At 51.0% G+C, this 19660-nt stretch overlaps 1 protein-coding gene across 50 annotated transcripts in view; it reads left to right on the plus strand.

The window, feature by feature from the left end:
- Positions 1–19660, plus strand: part of ANK2 (ankyrin 2) — a 360143-nt gene that overhangs the window by 332581 nt on the left and 7902 nt on the right. For 29 of the 50 annotated variants that reach the window (XM_074338609.1, XM_074338595.1, XM_074338600.1 and 26 more), the window contains 7 exons: positions 1862–7813; positions 9454–9528; positions 11499–11630; positions 12525–12668; positions 14972–15242; positions 17037–17328; positions 19400–19492. In XM_074338609.1, coding sequence (XP_074194710.1) covers positions 1862–7813; positions 9454–9528; positions 11499–11630; positions 12525–12668; positions 14972–15242; positions 17037–17328; positions 19400–19492 — 6959 coding nt within the window. The remainder of the gene's footprint in view (positions 1–1861; positions 7814–9453; positions 9529–11498; positions 11631–12524; positions 12669–14971; positions 15243–17036; positions 17329–19399; positions 19493–19660) is intronic. The other 21 variants (XM_074338618.1, XM_074338624.1, XM_074338616.1 and 18 more) reach the window with 3 other exon arrangements.

Raw genomic sequence — 19660 nt, forward strand, 5'->3', positions numbered from 1 at the left:
TCCTCTGTGGAAGAACTTGAATTTTTCAGGTTCTTATTTTTTTGTGTTTTGTTTTATGCCCCAAATAATTTAGAAAAAAAATTCTACTTTTCATTGTTTATTCACTGTGTTTTGAGGTGGTGCTCCCAAGAGAAGAAAACGTGACCCATGTTAATGTGGTCGCCCGGCCTGTGCAGGGATCTGAGGGCGTTTCCCAAAGTCCTGGCTCAGTGTAATTCACTTCTAAGTTACTGAGCGCTTCTAATTGAGTCTGTTACCCTCATGTTAAATTATTACTCAGAACTTGAATCTTTGAAATTCTGGATATTTTCATTGGTTTATATTTGAATAAGTCTGATAGAATTATTTTAATATATGTTTATATATGCATATTCACAGAGCATATCTCCACAACAAATACTGATTCTTTCAAGAGAAGGCACTTTTGTTTATTAAAAGCATATGTTGTTATTGCCTTCATTGATTTCCTATTTTTAAAGAGACTATTACTTTCCCATGTTCTTGTTTGGGACTGCGGAGTTTATTTAAATGGCCCCTTTCTTTGCTCCTTGGATACAAGCTCGTAAGGATGAACAATTCATCCATCCGTCACCCAGTAGTTACAACATAGCTGCTGTGTTGCCCTCATGCTGTGGATGCTCCTGAATGAGGCCTAGGTGTTGTGAATGTTTTCAATTTTCAAATGTAGACTCAGGTTTGGTTTTCTTCTAGTTTAAAGATAGTCGTTATGTGGTACCCGTCTAGGTATAGAAAGTCGTCCAGAGGGGCCGCTGTTGGAGGGCCTGTTTCCCACGGTCTTTTCCAGAGTCTGTGAGTCTGAGTTCGCTCTTGGCCTTGGGTCGGGCGCCCGCTGACGCCGCCCTGACTTGTGTGCGCGGACTTGCAGGGACAAAAACGCTTCACCACAGTAACGTTTCGCTTCCACGCCGGTCTGTTCCCCCTCCTGCCCAAGCGTTTCGGCAAGCCCGTCTCCTCCTTTCACTCCCCCCTTTGCTTTGCATGGAAATAACTTGGCTTACGGAACCGTGCGTGTGTCCGTGTGACTGTCTCTGACTTGGGTTGCCACGCATCACATTTTCACTTTGGATTCACACATACGTTTCATCACTATGGTTTTTGTTTTTCTTTCCTTTATTTCCCTGCTTGGTCTGTCCACTATGTGTCCACACAAGGAGGTCGCTCCAGGGAGTGGACCGCGCCTCTTAGCGCCTCTTACGTAGCACGAGACCGTTTGTTTCATTGTGAGGTGTCCGTTTCCCTTAGAGGAAATGCCGGTTTGCAGCCGAGGCAGACAGATGGCCCACACTCGTACACTGGCAGAAGTAAATGTACTGACATCCAGATTTTTATATGATTAAAAATGCATAGCATCATGAGAAGTTATTCTGAGTTTGCTACTTACTGGCTTTCTCCTGGAGGAAATGAACTTTCTGCAATTTCTAATGCTTTTTCCTTTTTTTCCATGTTTATTTTTCTTTCAACATTGATCTGTAACATCTGAACAATCTTGAGATACCTCTGTGTAATTCCACTGTCTGATCTGTGTTTTGCTTTGTGATGTGTGTGTGTGTACGTGTGTGTGTCCTGACTATTCGTTAGAGCTTTGTTGTATGTGTGGATGTGCTACAAGTGAGAAAATTAAGCAAGTTATTTCCTGCTCATTTTTCCTTTTCAGTTTTTTTTCCGTTAGCCTTGCTTTGCTTTTGTATCCTGAGACCCTATGGATCCGCCATCCCAGCCCATTTTGTTGTCCCTTCCACCACGACAGGAAAAGACACTGTATCGTTTGGGTCCTGATTACATTTGCCAATATCTTTTTTGATTTCCATTTTACTTTCAATGTTTCTCATTCACGTCAAAGATGATGAGACAGAATCTACAGAAACGTCTGTCCTGAAAAGTCACCTGGCTGATGACGCCCCTGTCCTGGCGAGCCCGGACTTGCTCTCGGATGTTTCCGAGATGAAGCAGGATCTGATCAAGATGACCGCCCTCTTGACCACAGACGCATCTGACCGGGCAGGACCCCTCACGGCCAAGGGGCTGGCCAGGGCCGGCGAGGATGAGCCCGGCGAGCCCTTCGAGATCGTTGAGAGCGTCAAAGAGGACCTGGAGCGAGTGAACGAAATCCTGAGGGGTGGGCCTGGGTCCCCGCCAGACAGGGAGCTGGAGGAGGAGGATTGGGTGATGGTCAGCGCCGAGGACGTGCGGCAGGCCCAGCAGAGCGCCCCTGTGGAGGGCCCCGGGTCGCCCCGCGCCACAGGTACTGCGCACGGACAGGTGCGTGCAGAGGACGAGCCACCCGCCGCGGCTGGGGACGAACACCGGGCCCTGGCTGTGGGCGGGAGCCTGGAAAGCGAGTGCAAGGACGGCCCCGCAGACGACACGCCGACAACGCAGAAACAGCAGAAATCAGGCCTGGGAGTGAAGAAGCCAGTGAGGAGGAAACTAAAAGAAAAGCTGAGACAGAACGAGCCAAGTCTCCAAGCTAGCACAGGAAAAACTGAACTGAAAAAATGCAGTTCCGAGGAGTCCTTGGAAGATGACCCGGGGTTAGGCCCCGAGCCTCTCCCCACCGGAAAGGCCACGTCGCCGTTGATAGAAGAAACCCCCATTGGTTCTATTAAGGACAAAGTGAAGGCCCTCCAGAAACAAGTGGAGGAGGAGCAGAAAGGTCGCAGCAAGCTGCCTGTCAGGGTCAAAGGCAAAGAGGAAACGCCCAGGAGGACAAGCCACAGGCCACGCCCCGCAGTGTCCCCCCCTGTGAAGTCAGAGAGGCAGGTGCTGGCATCCCCCTCCCCCAAAGCAGAAAGGCACTCTCCTCTTTCCTCCTCTGCAAAATCTGAAAGGCACCCTCCAGCGACTCCACCAGGTAAAACTGAGAGACACTCCCCTGTGTCACCCTCAGGCAAAACAGACAAACGCCCACCTGTGTCACCCTCAGCAAAAACTGAGAGATACTCCCCTGCATCCTCGTCAAGTAAAACTGAGAAACAGTCCCCCGTGTCACCCTCAGGTAAAACAGACAAACGGCCACCGGTGTCACCCTGGGGAAGGACTGAGAAACCCCCACCTGTACCCCCTGGGAGAACAGAAAAACGCCTGCCTGTATCACCTGCTGGGAGAATGGAAAAACACCCACCTGTGTCAACCTCTGGGAAAACCGAGAAGCGCCTTTTGGTGTCACCTTCTGGAAAAACAGAAAAGCACCCACCTGTATCCCCCACCTCAAAAACAGAAAGAATCGAGGAGACAATGTCTGTTCGGGAGTTGATGAAGGCTTTCCAGTCAGGCCAGGACCCATCTAAACACAAGACTGGCCTCTTCGAGCACAAATCAGCAAAACCAAAGCAGCCACAAGCAAAGAGCCAAGTCCGGGCAGGGAGAGACAAGGGGCAGGTCCCAAGCCAGAAAGAAACACAGAAAGCGGACAGCCAGACAATCAGACGAGGCCAGGGATCCCTGGGGATAGGAGCCCGTGGTCCCTCAGGCAGGCGACAGAGTGGAGACACAGCTGGAGATGAGGAGGCAGCGCCCAGCCCTCAGACACCTGTCCCCGAGGGAGACGTGGGGCTGCAGATCAGCCCTGACAGAAGGGACTCTACCGACTTCTCTGAGGTCATCAAGCAGGAGCTGGAGGACAATGACAGATACCAGCAGTTCCGCCAGACTGAGGACACGGCAATGGTACAGCTGCTACTGGACCAGGTGCTCACCAGTCCCTGCACCACGGTGTTTCCCCTGGATGACACGGAGGAGGGCCGCCCAGCTCTGTCCTTGCACAGCGGGGCCCTGGCTGGCAGCTGTGAGAGCCTGAGGCACGAAGGGGTGGCAGGATCTCCATGTGGCAGCCTGATGGAAGGGACCCCTCAGATCAGTTCAGAAGAAAGCTACAAGCATGAGGGCCTGGCGGAGACCCCTGAGACAAGCCCAGAAAGCCTTTCTTTCTCACCAAAGAGAAACCAGGAACAAATTGAGGAAACAAAAGGTGCCACCATGTTAGAAACACCAGCGGAAATTCGTTCAGAAGGACACCCCTCAACCAAAGACATTCCCGGTGCTGCTGACGAGCCAGGTACGGCCACCACCAAGGGTGCAGAGCCCCAGGCCATGTGTGATCCCAGGGAGGCCACCCCAGACCCTTCCAGAGACACAGACCCCAAACCAGAAGGTGATGGCCTCGGCAGTCGTTCTGTGTCCTCAGCCAAAGAATCACCCACAGGACTGACGGAGGTTGCGTCCTGTGACGGGAGTCCACCAGCTCGTGGTAGTTCCACCCACAAGACACAGACTGATTCTGAAGCCCAGGGACCCACTAGCTCCGAGCCCTCACCGCCCGAGGCTCCCAGGAAGACCAGCCCCGGAGCCGAGTCCCAGCCACAGGCAGCCCCCCGCAGCCCCCCGGGGCTCGAGCTCGCCCTCCGTCGCCCTGATGCTGAGGTCCTCAGCCCAGGCGCTGACGAGTCCCTGGCCGTGAGCCACAGAGACTCCCTGGAGGCCAGCCCGGTGCTAGAGGACAACTCGTCACACAAAACCCCGGACTCCCTGGAGCCCAGCCCTCTGAAAGAGTCCCCCTGCCGGGACTCTCTTGAAAGCAGCCCCGTGGAACCAAAGATGAAGGCTGGCATTGTCCCAGGTCCCTTTGCTCTTCCCGCAGCCGTTGCCAAAGTGGAACCCTTTACGGAGGTGGCCTCCATGCGGTCCCGGCTGCTCCGAGACCCAGACGGCAGCGCTGAGGATGACAGCCTTGAGCAGACGTCGCTCGTGGAGAGCTCGGGGAAGAGCCCCCTTTCTCCCGACACGCCCAGCTCTGAAGAAATTAGCTATGAGGTCACACCCAAAGCCTCTGATACGAGCACCCCCAAACCGCCTGTGATTCACGAATGTGCCGAGGACGATGACTCAGAAAATGGGGAGAGAAAGCGGTTCACACCTGAAGAGGAAATGTTTAAAATGGTAACCAAAATCAAAACATTTGATGAACTGGAACAAGAAGCAAAGCAGAAAAGGGACTACAGAAAAGAACCCAAGCAAGGAGAGTCTTCATCCTCTGACCCTGATGCGGAGTGTTCGGCAGACGTGCACGAGCCGGAAAGTATGGAGCGTGCTGAGGACGGCGGCAGTGGCCCCACGGCCAGCATGGCCGACAGCAGGAAGGCGTCTTCCTCCTCAGAGAGTGAGCCCGAGCTGACCCAGCTGAGCAGAGGTGCCGCCTCGGGCCTCCTCCCAGAGCCAGTCATCCGCGTGCAGCCTCCCTCCCCACTGCCATCAGGCAGGGACTCCAGTTCCAGTCCTGAAGAAGGACAATTCCAGCCGGTTGCATCCAAACACTACACTTTCAAGATGAAGGAGGACACTCAGGAGGGATCGGATAAATCGGAAGAAGGAAAAGATTGTGAATCTCCTTTACCTGAAGACAGTCCTGCCGTTCCCACCGGTGGCCCAGATGCGTCCTATGATGGCCTGAACACAGGTGCTGGTCAGCCAGACCTCTGTGACGGCCATGGTTGTGAGGCGGAGCATCCGAGCAGCTCAGCCATGCCCGTCTCTTCAGGGCTCCAGGGTTCCACGGCTGTTGCCATCACTAAGGAGCTAGTTACCCCCAGGGAGACGTTAGCTCTGCAAGATGCCCACGAGGGGGACACAAAAGGGGAAGAGCGTGGTGCTTCTGGAGTGCAGTCTACATACATCGATTGCCCCAGCAAAGGCTCCCCACCCTTGTCCTCTGTGCCTCGTCTGGCATCTGAAGGAAAAGAATTCGATGAAGACGTAATCTGCACGTCCTCTACGACAGCAGTGGAGGCCACACAACCTGAGCAGGCTCCCGAGAGCTTCCCGGAGGACTGTGCCACTCCAGACTCCTCAGTCAGTCCTCAGACCGATGGTGTGTCCATGGGCGTCCCACTGTCTGACCCAGCTGAGGCCGAAGACGTCTGTGACCCTCAGGTCATAAGCCCATATGAAAATGTTCCTTCCCAATCCTTTTTCTCTTGTGAAGAAAGCCAAACCCACACAGCTGCAAGACACGTGAGCTTTCACTCTTCCGAAGTGTGTCCCGGGACCATCGTGCTGTCTGTCAAGGACACAGTAGTGGCAAGGCCCTCCAGTGGAACTGTCTCAAGTCCAGAGCTTGTCTCCGAGGACCAGAGAATGGGACTGGAAGCTGGGCGAGAAAGTCTGTTGTGGGAAAGGCGGTCCGAGAGCAGCCCCTCATCCGGGGAGCCTGCTGTGCCAAGTGTGTTGGCAGTTGGTGAGCAAACCAGTAGCGTCATCGTCACAACGACCGAAGTGGACTGTGATCCCTGGAGCGAGATGCGTGAGGATGATGCCGCCTTTGCAGCTCGCGTGGGGCAGGAGGAGCAGAAAATCTTTGCTTTGATGGTCGACAGACAGTCCCAAGGCACCACCCCGGACACCACTCCTGCTCGAACCCCAACTGAGGAGGGGACCCCCACCAGTGAACAGAATCCGTTTCTCTTTCAGGAAGGAAAACTGTTTGAGATGACCCGCAGTGGTGCCATCGATATGACCAAAAGGTCCTACGCAGATGAAAGTTTTCACTTTTTCCAAATTGGGCAAGAATCTGGAGAAGAGACTGCCTCTGAGGACATGAAAGGAGGGGGTACCATCACTGAGCCCCCCCAGCTGGAGACATCAGCTGAGTCACTGGCACTTTCCGAATCAAAGGAAACAGTGGCTGATGAAGCTGACTTGCTCCCTGACGACCTGAGTGAGGAAGCAGAGGGAATGCCAGCCTCCGCTGACACAGCAGTGCCAGAAGCTACATCCCCGGGGACCGCGGACCTCCCCGCCATGCAGAGGGCGGACGCGCCTCCACTGCATGGAGAGAAGCATGCAGCTGGCCCCGGCTGCCATGTACCGGCCGGCCATGCTCCGTTAGACTTTTGCACCGTCACCAGGTCCGTATATTCAGTTCGGGATGATGAGTCTCCTGACTCTTCCCCAGAGGAACAGAAGTCAGTCATTGAAATCCCCACAGCACCCATGGACAGTGTGCCTTCTGCTGAAAGCAAGTCCAAGATCCCTGTAAGGCCCACACCCACTCTGACCCCAGCACCCCTAGATACGGGGGACAAGAGGTCCCTGCCTGAAGAGTTTCTACCCGGCCTGGATGAGGACAGTAAAGAGGAGGAAACAAAACCAAAGTCTAAGATCCCCGTGAAAGCACCTGTCCAAAGAGCCGAGCTGCAGCCCTGGCCTCTGGCCTCGCCTCTGCAGAAGACGGGGGCTCCCCAGGGGCAGGACACGCCGGGCAGAGTGGCTGACAGCAGAAGCAAATCTGAATCTGATGCCAGCCCCGGGGATTCGAAGGCCAAATGTCCACTGAAAACCAGAAGCTGTGCAGAGACAGAGGCCGAAGGCAGCGGTGGGACGGGACAGCTCGAGCCAGAGCCAGAAGGAGGCACCCCCAGACCAAAGCCCTTCCCCTCCCGGCTGCCAGTGAAGACCAGAAGCCCCCCGCCATCCTGCAGGGGCGCTGTGAGCCCCACAAAGGAACGGAAGGAGCATTTCTCTGACCTTTATAGGAGTTCCCTGGAGTTCTTCGAGGAGATTAGTGATGAGGCGTCCAAGTTAGTGGATAGGCTGACACAGGCAGAAAGGGGGCAGGAGTCAGTGTCAGATGACGAAAGTAGCAGTGCCCTGGAAGTTTCCGTAATTGAAAACCTGCCACCTCCGGAGGCCGAGCAGTCGGTCTCCGAGGACATCTTTGACACAAGGCCCATTTGGGACGAGTCCATTGAGACTCTGATTGAGCGCATCCCCGATGACAGTGGCCGTGACCCTGCTGAAGGTACTGCCACCACTGGGACTCCCCGGGCCTCGCATGTCACAACCTGATGCCGTATTCTCGTGTGTCTGCTTTCTGTGGTGGTTTGTGTCCATTTTCTGGAAGCTCCCTGTCGTGGCTACTGTGTTCGTGTAAGCCCTGTGTGTTGTGTCTTTCTCTGTGCTCCTGTCCATGAAAACGATCTCAAGACTGAGCAATGACCCTGCTGTGGAGACACGAACATCACAGGCACTGGCGACCTTGCCTCCGCCAGCCGCTGCACGGGAGGCCATGCCAGCTTTGGGTTTTGTTGTCCTGCAGTGCCAGGCTCACCCTCAAATCCAGCACTTGTGCTTTTGCACATGAATATATTGGGTTTTGTTTCACATTAGGAGGATTTGTTGCTTTTTCTTCTTTGTGTACCTGAAAATTAAATTTACGCTTAATTTTGTAATCATTAGGAAGCCACTTACTCCAGAAGATTTCACATATTGTGAAATTCCAATTCTGTGGATCTGTTTCTGATTCCGAAAGGCTGGGCTTCAGATACTGTTGGTAAACCCTTTAAGCGAGCAAGCACAGGTCAGATGTGCTTTTCGCTGATGTGGGTGATGAAGGGGGAAGGCACTCGGATTAGATACAGCAGACAACAACACTCAAACTTTGCATGATTTAAGTTGGCTGTGAGGGGATGATGGCTGTGAATTATAAAAAAGGAAACCGTAGATGGTTTGAGAAGTAGCCTCTGATCTTCCACTATCTCTACAATTAAGACTATTCTTAAATTTGCATATAAAAATGTCGCAATCCATGCTCTGAAATGCTGCCTATCAATTAATGGGGGTTAAAAAAAAATGGGAAAATTATACTTGTGTAAGTAATATATTAGCTTACTTGGTAGTAAGTAGACAAACTTTGCCCCGAAGACACACGTACATCCTAGTAGAGTGCATTGCGTGTGCGCACACACACACACGCACACACACTCACATGGACATACACACGCACACACACACGCACGCACACATGCACACACGTACACTCACGCACACGCACACACACTCACATGCACACACATACACTCACACTCACTCATCCTCCCCCCGTCCAGGTTACCAGGACCGAGGCAAGTGTTGTTTCTGACCATACTGAAAAAACCCGGTATGGTCTGTCCACCCCCTGTCCAGGTCTCATGTGACTCTTGGGTGTGATTGTTTTCCAGACATCACCTGGAAGGGATGCTGCTGCCATGGGCAGTGACAGGAAGCCCTAACTGATTACTCCACTTCTGCATCCCGTTTATGGTTTTTCTGGTGTTTGGTGACCAAGATGATTATTTTCTGGTGGGCAGTATTCTCTCAGATATTTTAAAAGGAAATCCCTAGAATTACTAGAAATCGGCAACTGATATAATTATGTCATTGACTTAGTCTTGATTAAAGAGATATGGAAGCAGATGGTTTTTATGATTTCTGTTAGATTTCTTCCCCATTCCATTCCAGAAGTCAGGCAAACACACCGTTTAATATGACTTAAAACATAATAGCTAAATTGTGCTATTATCAGATATTTGGACAAGTGACCTCCTTTCTGTGGATGACCAGCACTGGGGTCCTCTCTGGTCATAGACAATCTTTGGCCATTCTGTTTTTGACCTTCTGTAGATCAACAGGATGAGCAGGAACGGATCGAGGAAAGACTGGCATATATCGCCGATCACCTCGGCTTCAGCTGGACAGGTAAAATAAGTGTGACCTACTTTGTCAACAAAACCTGCTTGGTTTTAATGACATAGTTGCATCAGCCAAGTGTCACTAACAATGAGACAGGTCTTTTTTCTTTCCTTGAGGAAGAACAGTGAAAAGCGTAATGAACTGCAGACTACAAAATCCAGGCTCTTGTTACCTCAGCCTGTGAACCAGGGCAGACCATTCATTGTCTCTGGAATGTGGAATAATGGAAGGCTAGACTGGGAGAGTCTACGGGGACCACAGCCCGTGCTGCCCTGTCTCGGGAGCTGCGGACACCTCAACTTTGGGGAGATTGTGTGTTTGAAAAGCAGTGTTAGGAGCTAGTGTCATAAAATGCACTTTGAGCTTTAACCAGGGACTCTTATTCCAGATACCTTATTTCCGGTGTCTTCACCATGACCAGCGCTAAAATCTGCTCTGGATTAAAGCCGAAATACATATGAATGAGACGTTGCACTCATTTTCTGAGAAACAGGCATGTTTAAGAGTAGAAATTGTAGTATACGTTAAATAATTTATTAAGGAAGAGTGAATTCTAAAATCAGTGTGGTTTACTTACAAATCATGGTTTGTATACCCTGTCACCTTTCCTGTGACTTAACATATTAAAGCAAGATTGTCAGTCTCTGGCCTTCTTTCTTTTTCTAGTCTGACTTCCTTTTATATCACTTGTGACTACTTTATTGAAACAAATAGTGTATATTTAATTCTCATCTCCTTTCAGTTTCTGAGAGATTTGGTGATGACTAGGAGTCCAAAAAATACCCTTAACAGAGATAACCGATAATGTAGAATAAATGGAAGTAGGAAGAAGAGCCATTTTCTTTAGAAATTAATCAAATTGACTTAATTGAAGAATTTAGGGGAAGGAAAGACAGCAAAACATCCCTGTTGACTTATGAAAGAATTGCTTCCTTTGTTTCTTAATTATGTATGTATACATATATAGTAAATGTCATCTCTGTATACTTGTTAAAAATTCAGAGCCTACCGCCATACAGAGTGGTAGGAGGATGAAAAGTAAGTCTCTCACCTACATCTCACCTGAAAGGTAACTGCTACTATTTTCTCATGGATTCAGGAAAAATATGCAGTGCTCACATCTGTGCCTGTTACTGGAACATAAGCAAAATTTTACTTCATATTCCATCACTAGACATATCTGTCTCATTCTTTTAAATGGCTATGTAATTCTGCTGTGTGAAGGTACCAAAATTTTATCAAAGGCCTTTGTTGATGGATATTTAGGGTCTGTCCTACTAATGGCAATAAATATACTTGTGCAACGGTGTATTTTTGTGAGTATATCTGTAGCGCATATTCCTTGAAGTAGAATTGCTGAGTAAAGTATATGTATATTTTTAATTTTGAAAGATATTGGCAAATTGCACTCCAAAGAGGACACGCATTTACACACACTTACACACACACACCCCACCACCACCATGTATAAGCATCCACAAAGAATGTCAGTGGTAGACTTTAAAGGAAAATTTTGTGGCTTCTTTCATAAGTCAGTTAATGCTTCCTAGCCCTTATTCATATGATATCAAATCAAAGGAAGGAATTTAGTCAACCACCACAATATAGCCACAAGCAGTATTTCTCCATGTGTCCCGAAACAGAATCTGTAGTTCTTCAAACATCACCTAATGATGATGGAAAGTGAGAAGCGGTCTGTTTCTCCTGTTTTCAGCCATTTGTCTTCCATTATCTTGGTTAAGAGTATAAACCAGTGCATATGGTCTCTTCCACGTTTGGGGATTAACGTATTTTATCACCATTTCCACTATGATAGTGATCGATTCTATACTCAGTTTTACGGAAAAGTCTGCAACTAGTGCTGGGAGGACAAAGGCACGTGGGAGTCGAGTCGCTTCTAGTCCACGGAGTACAGCAAGGCCAGTGACTGCGCGGTGGGTGGGGTCGGTGCGCTCACTGCCTGTCTTCTCTCCCAGAGTTAGCACGGGAACTGGATTTCACTGAGGAGCAGATCCATCAGATCCGCATCGAGAACCCCAACTCTCTGCAAGACCAGAGTCATGCACTGCTCAAGTACTGGCTGGAACGGGATGGCAAGCACGCGACAGGTGGGCGGGGCGACGGGTGGGCGGGGCGACGGGTGGGCGGGGCTGCCGCGGGCGGAGGCGCGGCCGGCAACCCTCGCGCAAACTTAGTAACGTCACAGATGCACCAAGCTGAAGGGCCAGTGTGAGCGCGTGCGAACAAGCCGACTTGTGCATCACGTGAAAGTTCCCACAGTGCATCTGCGAACAGCATTAACCAGTGGGAAGTGACAGTCGCGCTGGCCGCTAACAGGCGTGCTGTCCGAACCCTGAAGTTTTTGGATACTGACAGTACTTTAATGGTCGTTGTTCCTTCAGCTCCTGTTTCCTTCTCTCCTAAATAACTCCAATGGGAAACTGTCAAGCCGATATCCCGTGTGATGCTTTGTATAGGACCATCTGAGCACATCAGATAAAGTGGGGAGTGACTCAGCCCCTCCACTGGGCAGTTTCCCACTCCCTTCGGGGCGGCTCAGAGGCCCTACCCGCAGACCTTCCTCAGTGACTTGGGGTTCACGGCCACCTCTGCTTGTCCCGCATTCCTCCAGGTGGGACTGCCCAGTGGAGCTAGTCAAAACAGAGGGCCCCGCTACACTTAAGTTTTGGACGGTCAGCAAATGCTTTTTTAGTAAAAGTACCCCCCATGCAATGTGTGGGATGTACTTAGACTGCAGCCGCCTGGGTCCCCTGCCTGGATTCAGATTTGACTGGGGGCCCTGGCAGGTCTGCTATCAGGGCACCAGCCCTTGCTGCATCACCTTTTTGTGCATCTCTTGTTGGCATGCTTGTTTTCACAAAAACCTTACTTGGGCTTTAGTTATTTCCTGTACAAATATCAAAATGTTACTAAGGCCACTAAATGAGCGATTTTAAAGGAGTCCCTCACGTGCAGTAAATGCTGTTTCTCTGATGTCGCAGATGTTAGTCTCACTGACTGTCTCACCAAGATCAATCGGATGGACATTGTGCATCTCATGGAGACAAGCACGGAGCCTGTGCAGGAGCACACGAGTCACAGCTCGGTGGAAATGGGACCGACTGTGGCACTGGATGACAGTGAAGGTGAGTGTGTGTATGGGTGTGAGTGTGCATGTGCGTGTGTATATGTGTGTGTGAGAGAGTGAGTTACTGTGCGTGTATGTATGTGAGCGTGTGAATGTGTGACTGGGTGTGAGTGTGTGCATGTGTGTGCATGTGAGTGTGTGTGTGTAAGTATGGGTGTATGTGTGCCTGTGTGTGTATGTGTGTGAGTATGGGTGTGTGTGCATGAGTGTGAGTATGTATGTGTGTGTGTGTGTGTGTGTGTGTGTGTGTGAGAGCGTGTGCATGTGTATGGTTAATTCAGGCAAATAGACTTGCCGTCTTCCTTTCCTTAGAGGGTGGACTGTCTCTGGTGACCACACATTTTCCTCTCCTGTGAGGTACTGATTCCATCACCAGGGCTGCACCCTCATCACCTCACCACCTCCCAAAGGCCTGCCTCCTAGGCCATCACCTTGGGATAAGGTTTCAACATGGGAATTTTCAGGGGACACAGTCAGTCCCAGTGCCCACTGGTTCCATCCCCGCATTCCTTGATGGCACTTCTGCTCCGTGCGTCGTTTCCTCCACTTCTGGGCCACAGCCGTGGTGCGGCCACTTCCGACGTCTGATGTGAAGAAGCAGTACACGTACTCTTGCTTTGTCTGGATGAACCAGGCTTCACACCCACTGGGTCCTCGGGCCACTGGCCCTCCCACCCACTCAGCCCTGCAGAGTCTGATTCATTCTTTCACTTCCATGCTCACTCTCTTCTCCTTTCAGCCTCCAGCATTTCTCTTCCCTTATTTATTCCAACTGCATGTTTCTTAGAAGCCAGGAGTAGTCACGAGCAAAAGCCCACATGCACAGGACCCGCGACCAGAGCGCACTCCGTGCTGATGCCCACCTTTCTCCTGCCTGAGGTGTCCTCGCTTCGCTAAAACCAGCATCTGTTACGAGGTCTCGTCCCTTTTATCTGGAGCAGCGGCACCCCTGCGGTTGTCCACGGTGTCTCCTGCAGCCAGGCCAGGCCCCAGGACCAATCGTGCCTCACTAGCCCCATCTTTAGAAACAAAGCTAAGCAAACCCCTCCTTTCAGCCCCGGTCTGCTGCTCTGTCCTCTGCATCCATTTATAGGAAGCCTCATCAATGGAACAGCCTAACTGTCCTGCCATTCTCTCTAGAACTGTCTCTGGCATCCACTCCAGTCAGGCTCTTGTCCTCAGTGTGGGACAGAAACAGTCTTGCAAAATTCGCCTGTTGTTTCCTCATGGCAAACGCAGTGACTAGTTCCCGGCGTTCATCTTTCTTTACCCCTTAGTGACATTTGACACAAAAAATCCCCACTCAAATTTATCTTCACTCATTTCCGATGACGCCTTCTCCTCTGGTTTCGTCTTCCTTTCTTAGTGGCTGTTCTTCCTCTTCTGTAGCTTCTGACTTATCACAGATTTACAGGGTGGCGTGTGTTACTTTCTGCAAGAGCCTCTGAGCTGTCCCGTCTCCCGTCTCTCCTCTTTCGTGCATCCTTGGGCACCCGCCCTCCTCAGGGTCATGGCTCCAGCACGTTCTGTTCCGTCCACTCTGGCGGGCTCTCCCGTGGCCCATCAGCTTCCTTTTCTCTCCCTTTATTTGGGCATCTCCTCAGATAGCCCTTCCCAGGGGAGACTGTGCAGACCAGTGTGTCTACACAAGGCCTCCAGCCTGGTTTCCTTTCCTCCTGGAGTTTGCATAGGTCATGGTTGTAGGGATGCCAGTTCAGTGAGAAGCTGTCCTGTGTCATCCACTGCTTTGCATGCAGACGTACACAGCACCTGTACACGGGGGTCAGTGTCACTCAGTATGTCTGTGAGGGAATGAATGAGTAGGCGAAGGTCAGCCACGTCTGCCACGCACCTTTTAGTGGCCCCTCAGTGCCCTGCACAAGTGTGTGAAAGTCCTTAGCCTGGCACAAGCATGTGACCTCAGAGCTGTGTCATATGTTAACACAAGCGGAGCTCCTGGAACAGTGCCTGACACACAGGAAGTGTGCAGACTGTTACTGTTAACTCTTACCTAAGACCTTGTGCCGCAGCTGTCGCCATTGATGGCTCCTTATCACTAGGTTCCCCCCTGTGCTCTTGCCTAGCTCTCTAGCCTGAGCTGGGAGCACCTGGCCCAGCATGGCCTATCTGCACTCTCACCCGCCTGTTGGCCTGGGTGACCCACACTGTCTCGGAGGCAGACAGTGTGTCTTCAGCTTTGTAATCGTGGGGCTATCACAGTGTGGGGCAGGCAGGGGCAAAGATACGTGCCTCTGACACGGTGGGCGTCCGTTCACCCTGCGCTCGCCTTGCTGTCTGCAGGCTTCTCAGTGCTTCCCGAGGAGCTTTGTGGCGCCCGGCCCGAGCCCGTGGAGGACAGCCGGTCCCACAGCCACCCCCCCATTGTGTCTGACGAAGACCTCTCCGTGGGTCATTCCACTCTTCAAGACTGCGTCCCCAGAGCCGATGGGGACAGCTCAGCGGCCCCGCTCGCTGCCCACCACGGCCAGGAACAGGTGCGGCACGGTCTCTCGGGGACCCCGCTGGAAGAGCCATCGGAGGAGCTGTGGGAGGAGCGTCAGCAGGAGCACTTGTGAGTGTCGGGGGTACGCGGTCACACGCAGCCGCCGCCGGGCCAGCCGCACACAGGCCGAAATGGGCCTGGGCCTTGCTGGTGGCCCCCAGTGACAGGCCACGCTCCAGAGAAAAGCCGGATACTTGAGGCGTGGTTGTGACGGTGGCCTGCGGCACAGACCCGCTTGGACCAACTTCCAGGCCTGTAGCCGTGGGCAAGGCCCAGGGCCTCGGAGCCTCCATTTCACATCTGTAAACATGCACTCAGTCATCTCACAGGGTCAGAGGTCCGGGACGTGCCTGTGAAAGCACTGTCTACACCAAAATTTCGTGCAGACCACACAGTGTTCCTTGTAAGGTGGCCGCACGTCCCTCCTCTGACACTTCTGAAGCATGCCCACTGGTGGGTTCGTGCCCGCTGGTGGGTTCATGCCCGTTGGTGGGTTCATGCCCGTTGGTGGGTTCATGCCCACTGGTGGGTTCATGCCTGCTGGTGGGTTCATGCCCGTTGGTGGGTTCATGCCCACTGGTGGGTTCATGCCTGCTGGTGGGTTCATGCCCGTTGGTGGGTTCATGCCTGCTGGTGGGTTCGTGCCCGCTGGTGGGTTCGTGCCCGCTGGTGGGTTCGTGCCCACTGGTGGGTTCGTGCCTGTTGGTTCATGCCCATTGGTGGGTTCAGAGTGTCTGCAGAGGGCGCAGGGGAAGCAGCCCTCGGGCCTCGGCAGCGAAGCTCGGGTACCTAACAGTTTATAAAACAGACGCAGAAGACTGACACAGATTACCCCAATGAGGTGGGCTGGCTTGGCGTGGGAGCACGGCCGGTCCTCAGCATCATCAGCTCAGAACTTGGGTCTGGCTTCTTGGATGCAAAGGAGAGAGACTTGTTCAAATGCACTTGTGTCTAGAAAGACAAAACCCATCATGAGAACGGCAGGTGCGTCCCCAGCCCAGAAATCTGGGAACAGTGTCAGGAGACTGCCTCCCGGCATTTCCTTTGTCCTTCAGTGAGATTCGTGTTGGGGTCACTGGACTTGAGCAGGAGAAGTGGGTAATGAATGGTCCCTTCTCCCACTGAGCTACCCATCCACCTTCAGATTTTAGGTGAGGGCGTCAGGAAGAGGAAATGCGGAGGACGAAGGAAAAGTCGGGAAGCAAAGGGGAGCTGTCAGAGAGGCGCTCCGGGCATTGAATACTACAGAGTGACAGAAAATTGCAATACATTGTAAAAACGAGCAGAAAAGGCAGAGAACTTTTTTATTTAGAAGTTGAGATTGTAAAGACTGCCCGGGAGTAACTGCACACTGTTAGCATAAAAAGTGTCAGTGTCAGCACTTGTTTCTGCCACGCAGTGGCTTCCTAGTAGAATAAGAATCTTCTGTGTTTATAAACATGATAACTGTATTCATGTGGGGATTATATTTGCTTTTTAAACATTTTGCTAAGTTGTGATTCTTGCTTCAAAAGCTTTGTTAGTGACAGGTCTTTGTTTTGCAAACCTCCGCAATCCTTCAGGATCACCTTGAGTTATCAGAGGAAAAATAGAATTATAATTGATACACTTTGTAGAGATTGGGTCACGATGATACATGTGAGGTTCATTTTTATCTGTAAAGCTGATAATTTTTATGTTTCCCAGCCAGCGCTAGAGCAATGAACTGTAACTCTAGCCTACATTTTACCTACGATTTTTACTTCAATTTCATTTCTTGGTCAAATTTACAAAACCTATTTGACTTTCATGGACTGGGAAGACGCATTTCCCTTGCTTCGGTGGGGGGATCCTCCGTGGTGTGATATGACTTTTCCCTTTCAGTGTGACAACCCCAAAGACAGACGTGTGCGACACTCAGAAGGCGATGGCAGCACCTGGCTCTCCCAGCCAGACCCCTGAGGAAGTGAGGACCCCTCCTGAAGAGGACAGGCCCTACCTCCAGCCGCGGACAGCGAGTGAACGGGGAGACCCTCCCATCGTACAAGAACCCGAGGAGCCCCCGGAACACAGGCAGGGGGCTTCTCCTCGGAAAACCAGCCTCGTGATCGTGGAGTCGGCTGATGACCAGCCACCGGTCTTCGAAAGATTCGATGAGGATGCAGCATTTCAAAAGGTAAGAAGTTCTCCGTTCCTTGCCCACATGGAACGGCTGCCAGCCGTCTTCATTCTCCATTTCTCTGATGGCTTACTTTTTCACTGCACAACAAAAGTTTGGCCAAATAAATTAACCCTGGCCACTTGAACTCCCCAGTGCTTTTTAAAATCTGGAAACCAGTAAATCTAGAAAACAATGATACACAGTTCCAATTCTAGCTACTTGACCACAAGCCCTAACTTTATCCCTGGAAACCATTGCTAAGAAAAATGGACATGGGGCGAGCAGTACCCCATTTGGCTTTCACAGTGAGAGCGGGGCGCCGGTGGGAGGCGCATGGGAGGGGCACCTTGTCAGCAGCACAAGGGTTGTTTCCAAATTCAGTCTCCTCCTGTGTGTTTTAAGAATGACTTAGAAAAAGGACATTCTGCGTAAACTTACTCCTGGTTCTAAGTGTCAGCAGCATGAGGTGCAGCCCAGTCCCTTGTCATTAAGTGCTCTTTGACACTATAGAGAGGGCTGGAGGCTGTCGTGAGCAATTCATTTAAATAATTTATTCCGAGAATGTGGTCTGAATGGTTCAAAGCCTCAGCACTAACTGGGGGGGGGGGGGGGGGACTGCTCCCCCGAACTCCTGAGTCTGGGGGAGGGGTGGGAAGGAGTCTGCATTTTCAGTAACTCCCTGGGTGATTTTCTCACGCAACAAGTGTGAGAATCTGTTTGAATTAAACTTAATTTAAGTTAAAGTTGGTATTATTTTTCCTATTAGAATTCAAAAGCAGTCTGTATGTCAAAATGTTTTTGAAGCATTAATATTTATCTGTCTTAGCAGGAAAGAATGAGTTAGATAAAAGAATTAAAACTTTTAGGGGAAAAAGGTAACACAACGTATCTTTGGGCTTAAGTCCTGCGTTTGTTTTGGTTCAGTGTGAGCAGACACTGTTAGCATGATTCACCTAAAATCATGACTAGAATTAGGAGCGCTCCCGGCAGGTAAGAACCTTTCCCGATTTTGGCAATTGTCTTCAACAATAAATTCATCCCATGAATGGATTTTTATTTCACGTTTGCCTTTGCACGGAATTACTCATCTCTCAAGTTCTTGGTTTCAATCAATTCCAGTAAAAATAGACACTGTCTGGGATTAAAAGTTACCAAATTTAGGCTAAGAATCCATAAGCTAATGATTAAGTATGGACTTGAAAAAATGACCTTGATAATTGATATATTTAATTTGTTCTGTGCATATAAGTCAGTTGTGATAAGTCACTCTGTGCCCCACAGTCTGTGTTCAGGCCTTGCCCTCACGCGTGGTGAGCGCCCAGCCATCTTGCTGCTGCTTGCTCTTCTGACCCGTATGTCTCAGGCCCCTGACGTGAGGACCCAGTTCCCATCACTTTTCTTGCTGACCCTATTTCTAGGCAGCAGATTCCTGAGTGTATTTAAAGTACAGTTTGGTTTAGAATTTGTGTTTTCCTTTAGCAGAAAAGAATGTAGAAATATAAGGCGTACTTTAAAGTATGTTGAAAAATTTAGTTTTTTAAAAAACAACATTCCACTAGGAAAGAGTGACTCCACGACTTAAGTTCTAATATAAAGTTCTAATGTCACCTAGAGCTTTGGGCCATATCCATAAACTTGCGCTGCTGTCTGCCTCCCAGCCTCTGCAGAATGAATGACACTCTTCAGGGTAGTCTCCCTGAGGCCAGGGAGACGCACTTCTGGCTGGGTCCCGCCGTGGGATGCTCGGGCTTGCTGCAGGAGGTTCTGCTATAAGCAGAACACACTGCTGTTCCTGCGGGTCAGCCACTCAGAGCCAAAGCCCGAGAGTCAGTGGGCCCGTGGGCTCATTCTCAGGAGCAGTGTGGACAAGCCACTGACTTCTGACAGTCTCGACAGCTCTCAGAATTTTTTCATTCATTGAACAAAAAGCTGTATTCTCATTGAAGTTTGAGACTGGCATGCAGTTGTCACCCCTGCTGGCTTTTCCAGTGAAAGACACTGCCAGAGACCAGTGTGAGGTACAGGGCAGAAGCCAGTAGCAAGACATCCCCTAGCATAACAAACAAACCTGCTTCCATGCTTCCAGGAGATAACAGAGGAGTTAGGGGAACTGGAGGCCAGCTCAGAGGAGGAGGCCATGGTAACCACCAGGGTTGTCCGCCGGAGGGTCATTATCCAGGTACCGCACGTGCGGGACAGTGTGTCCCCGTAAAGCTAGTGACTGCCCTGGGGCAGTGAGGCCTGGCATGCTCCTTGGCAGTGCATGGCCTCCTGAAAGCTGACCCTTAACTCTCCTAAGTGACGTTGTAAAGAAAAGTGCCTGATGGCGCCTGTGGCTCCTCAGGGC

Source organism: Rhinolophus sinicus, linkage group LG07 (genome assembly GCF_036562045.2).
Source record: "Rhinolophus sinicus isolate RSC01 linkage group LG07, ASM3656204v1, whole genome shotgun sequence".
Classification (NCBI taxonomy): Eukaryota; Metazoa; Chordata; class Mammalia; order Chiroptera; family Rhinolophidae; genus Rhinolophus; species Rhinolophus sinicus.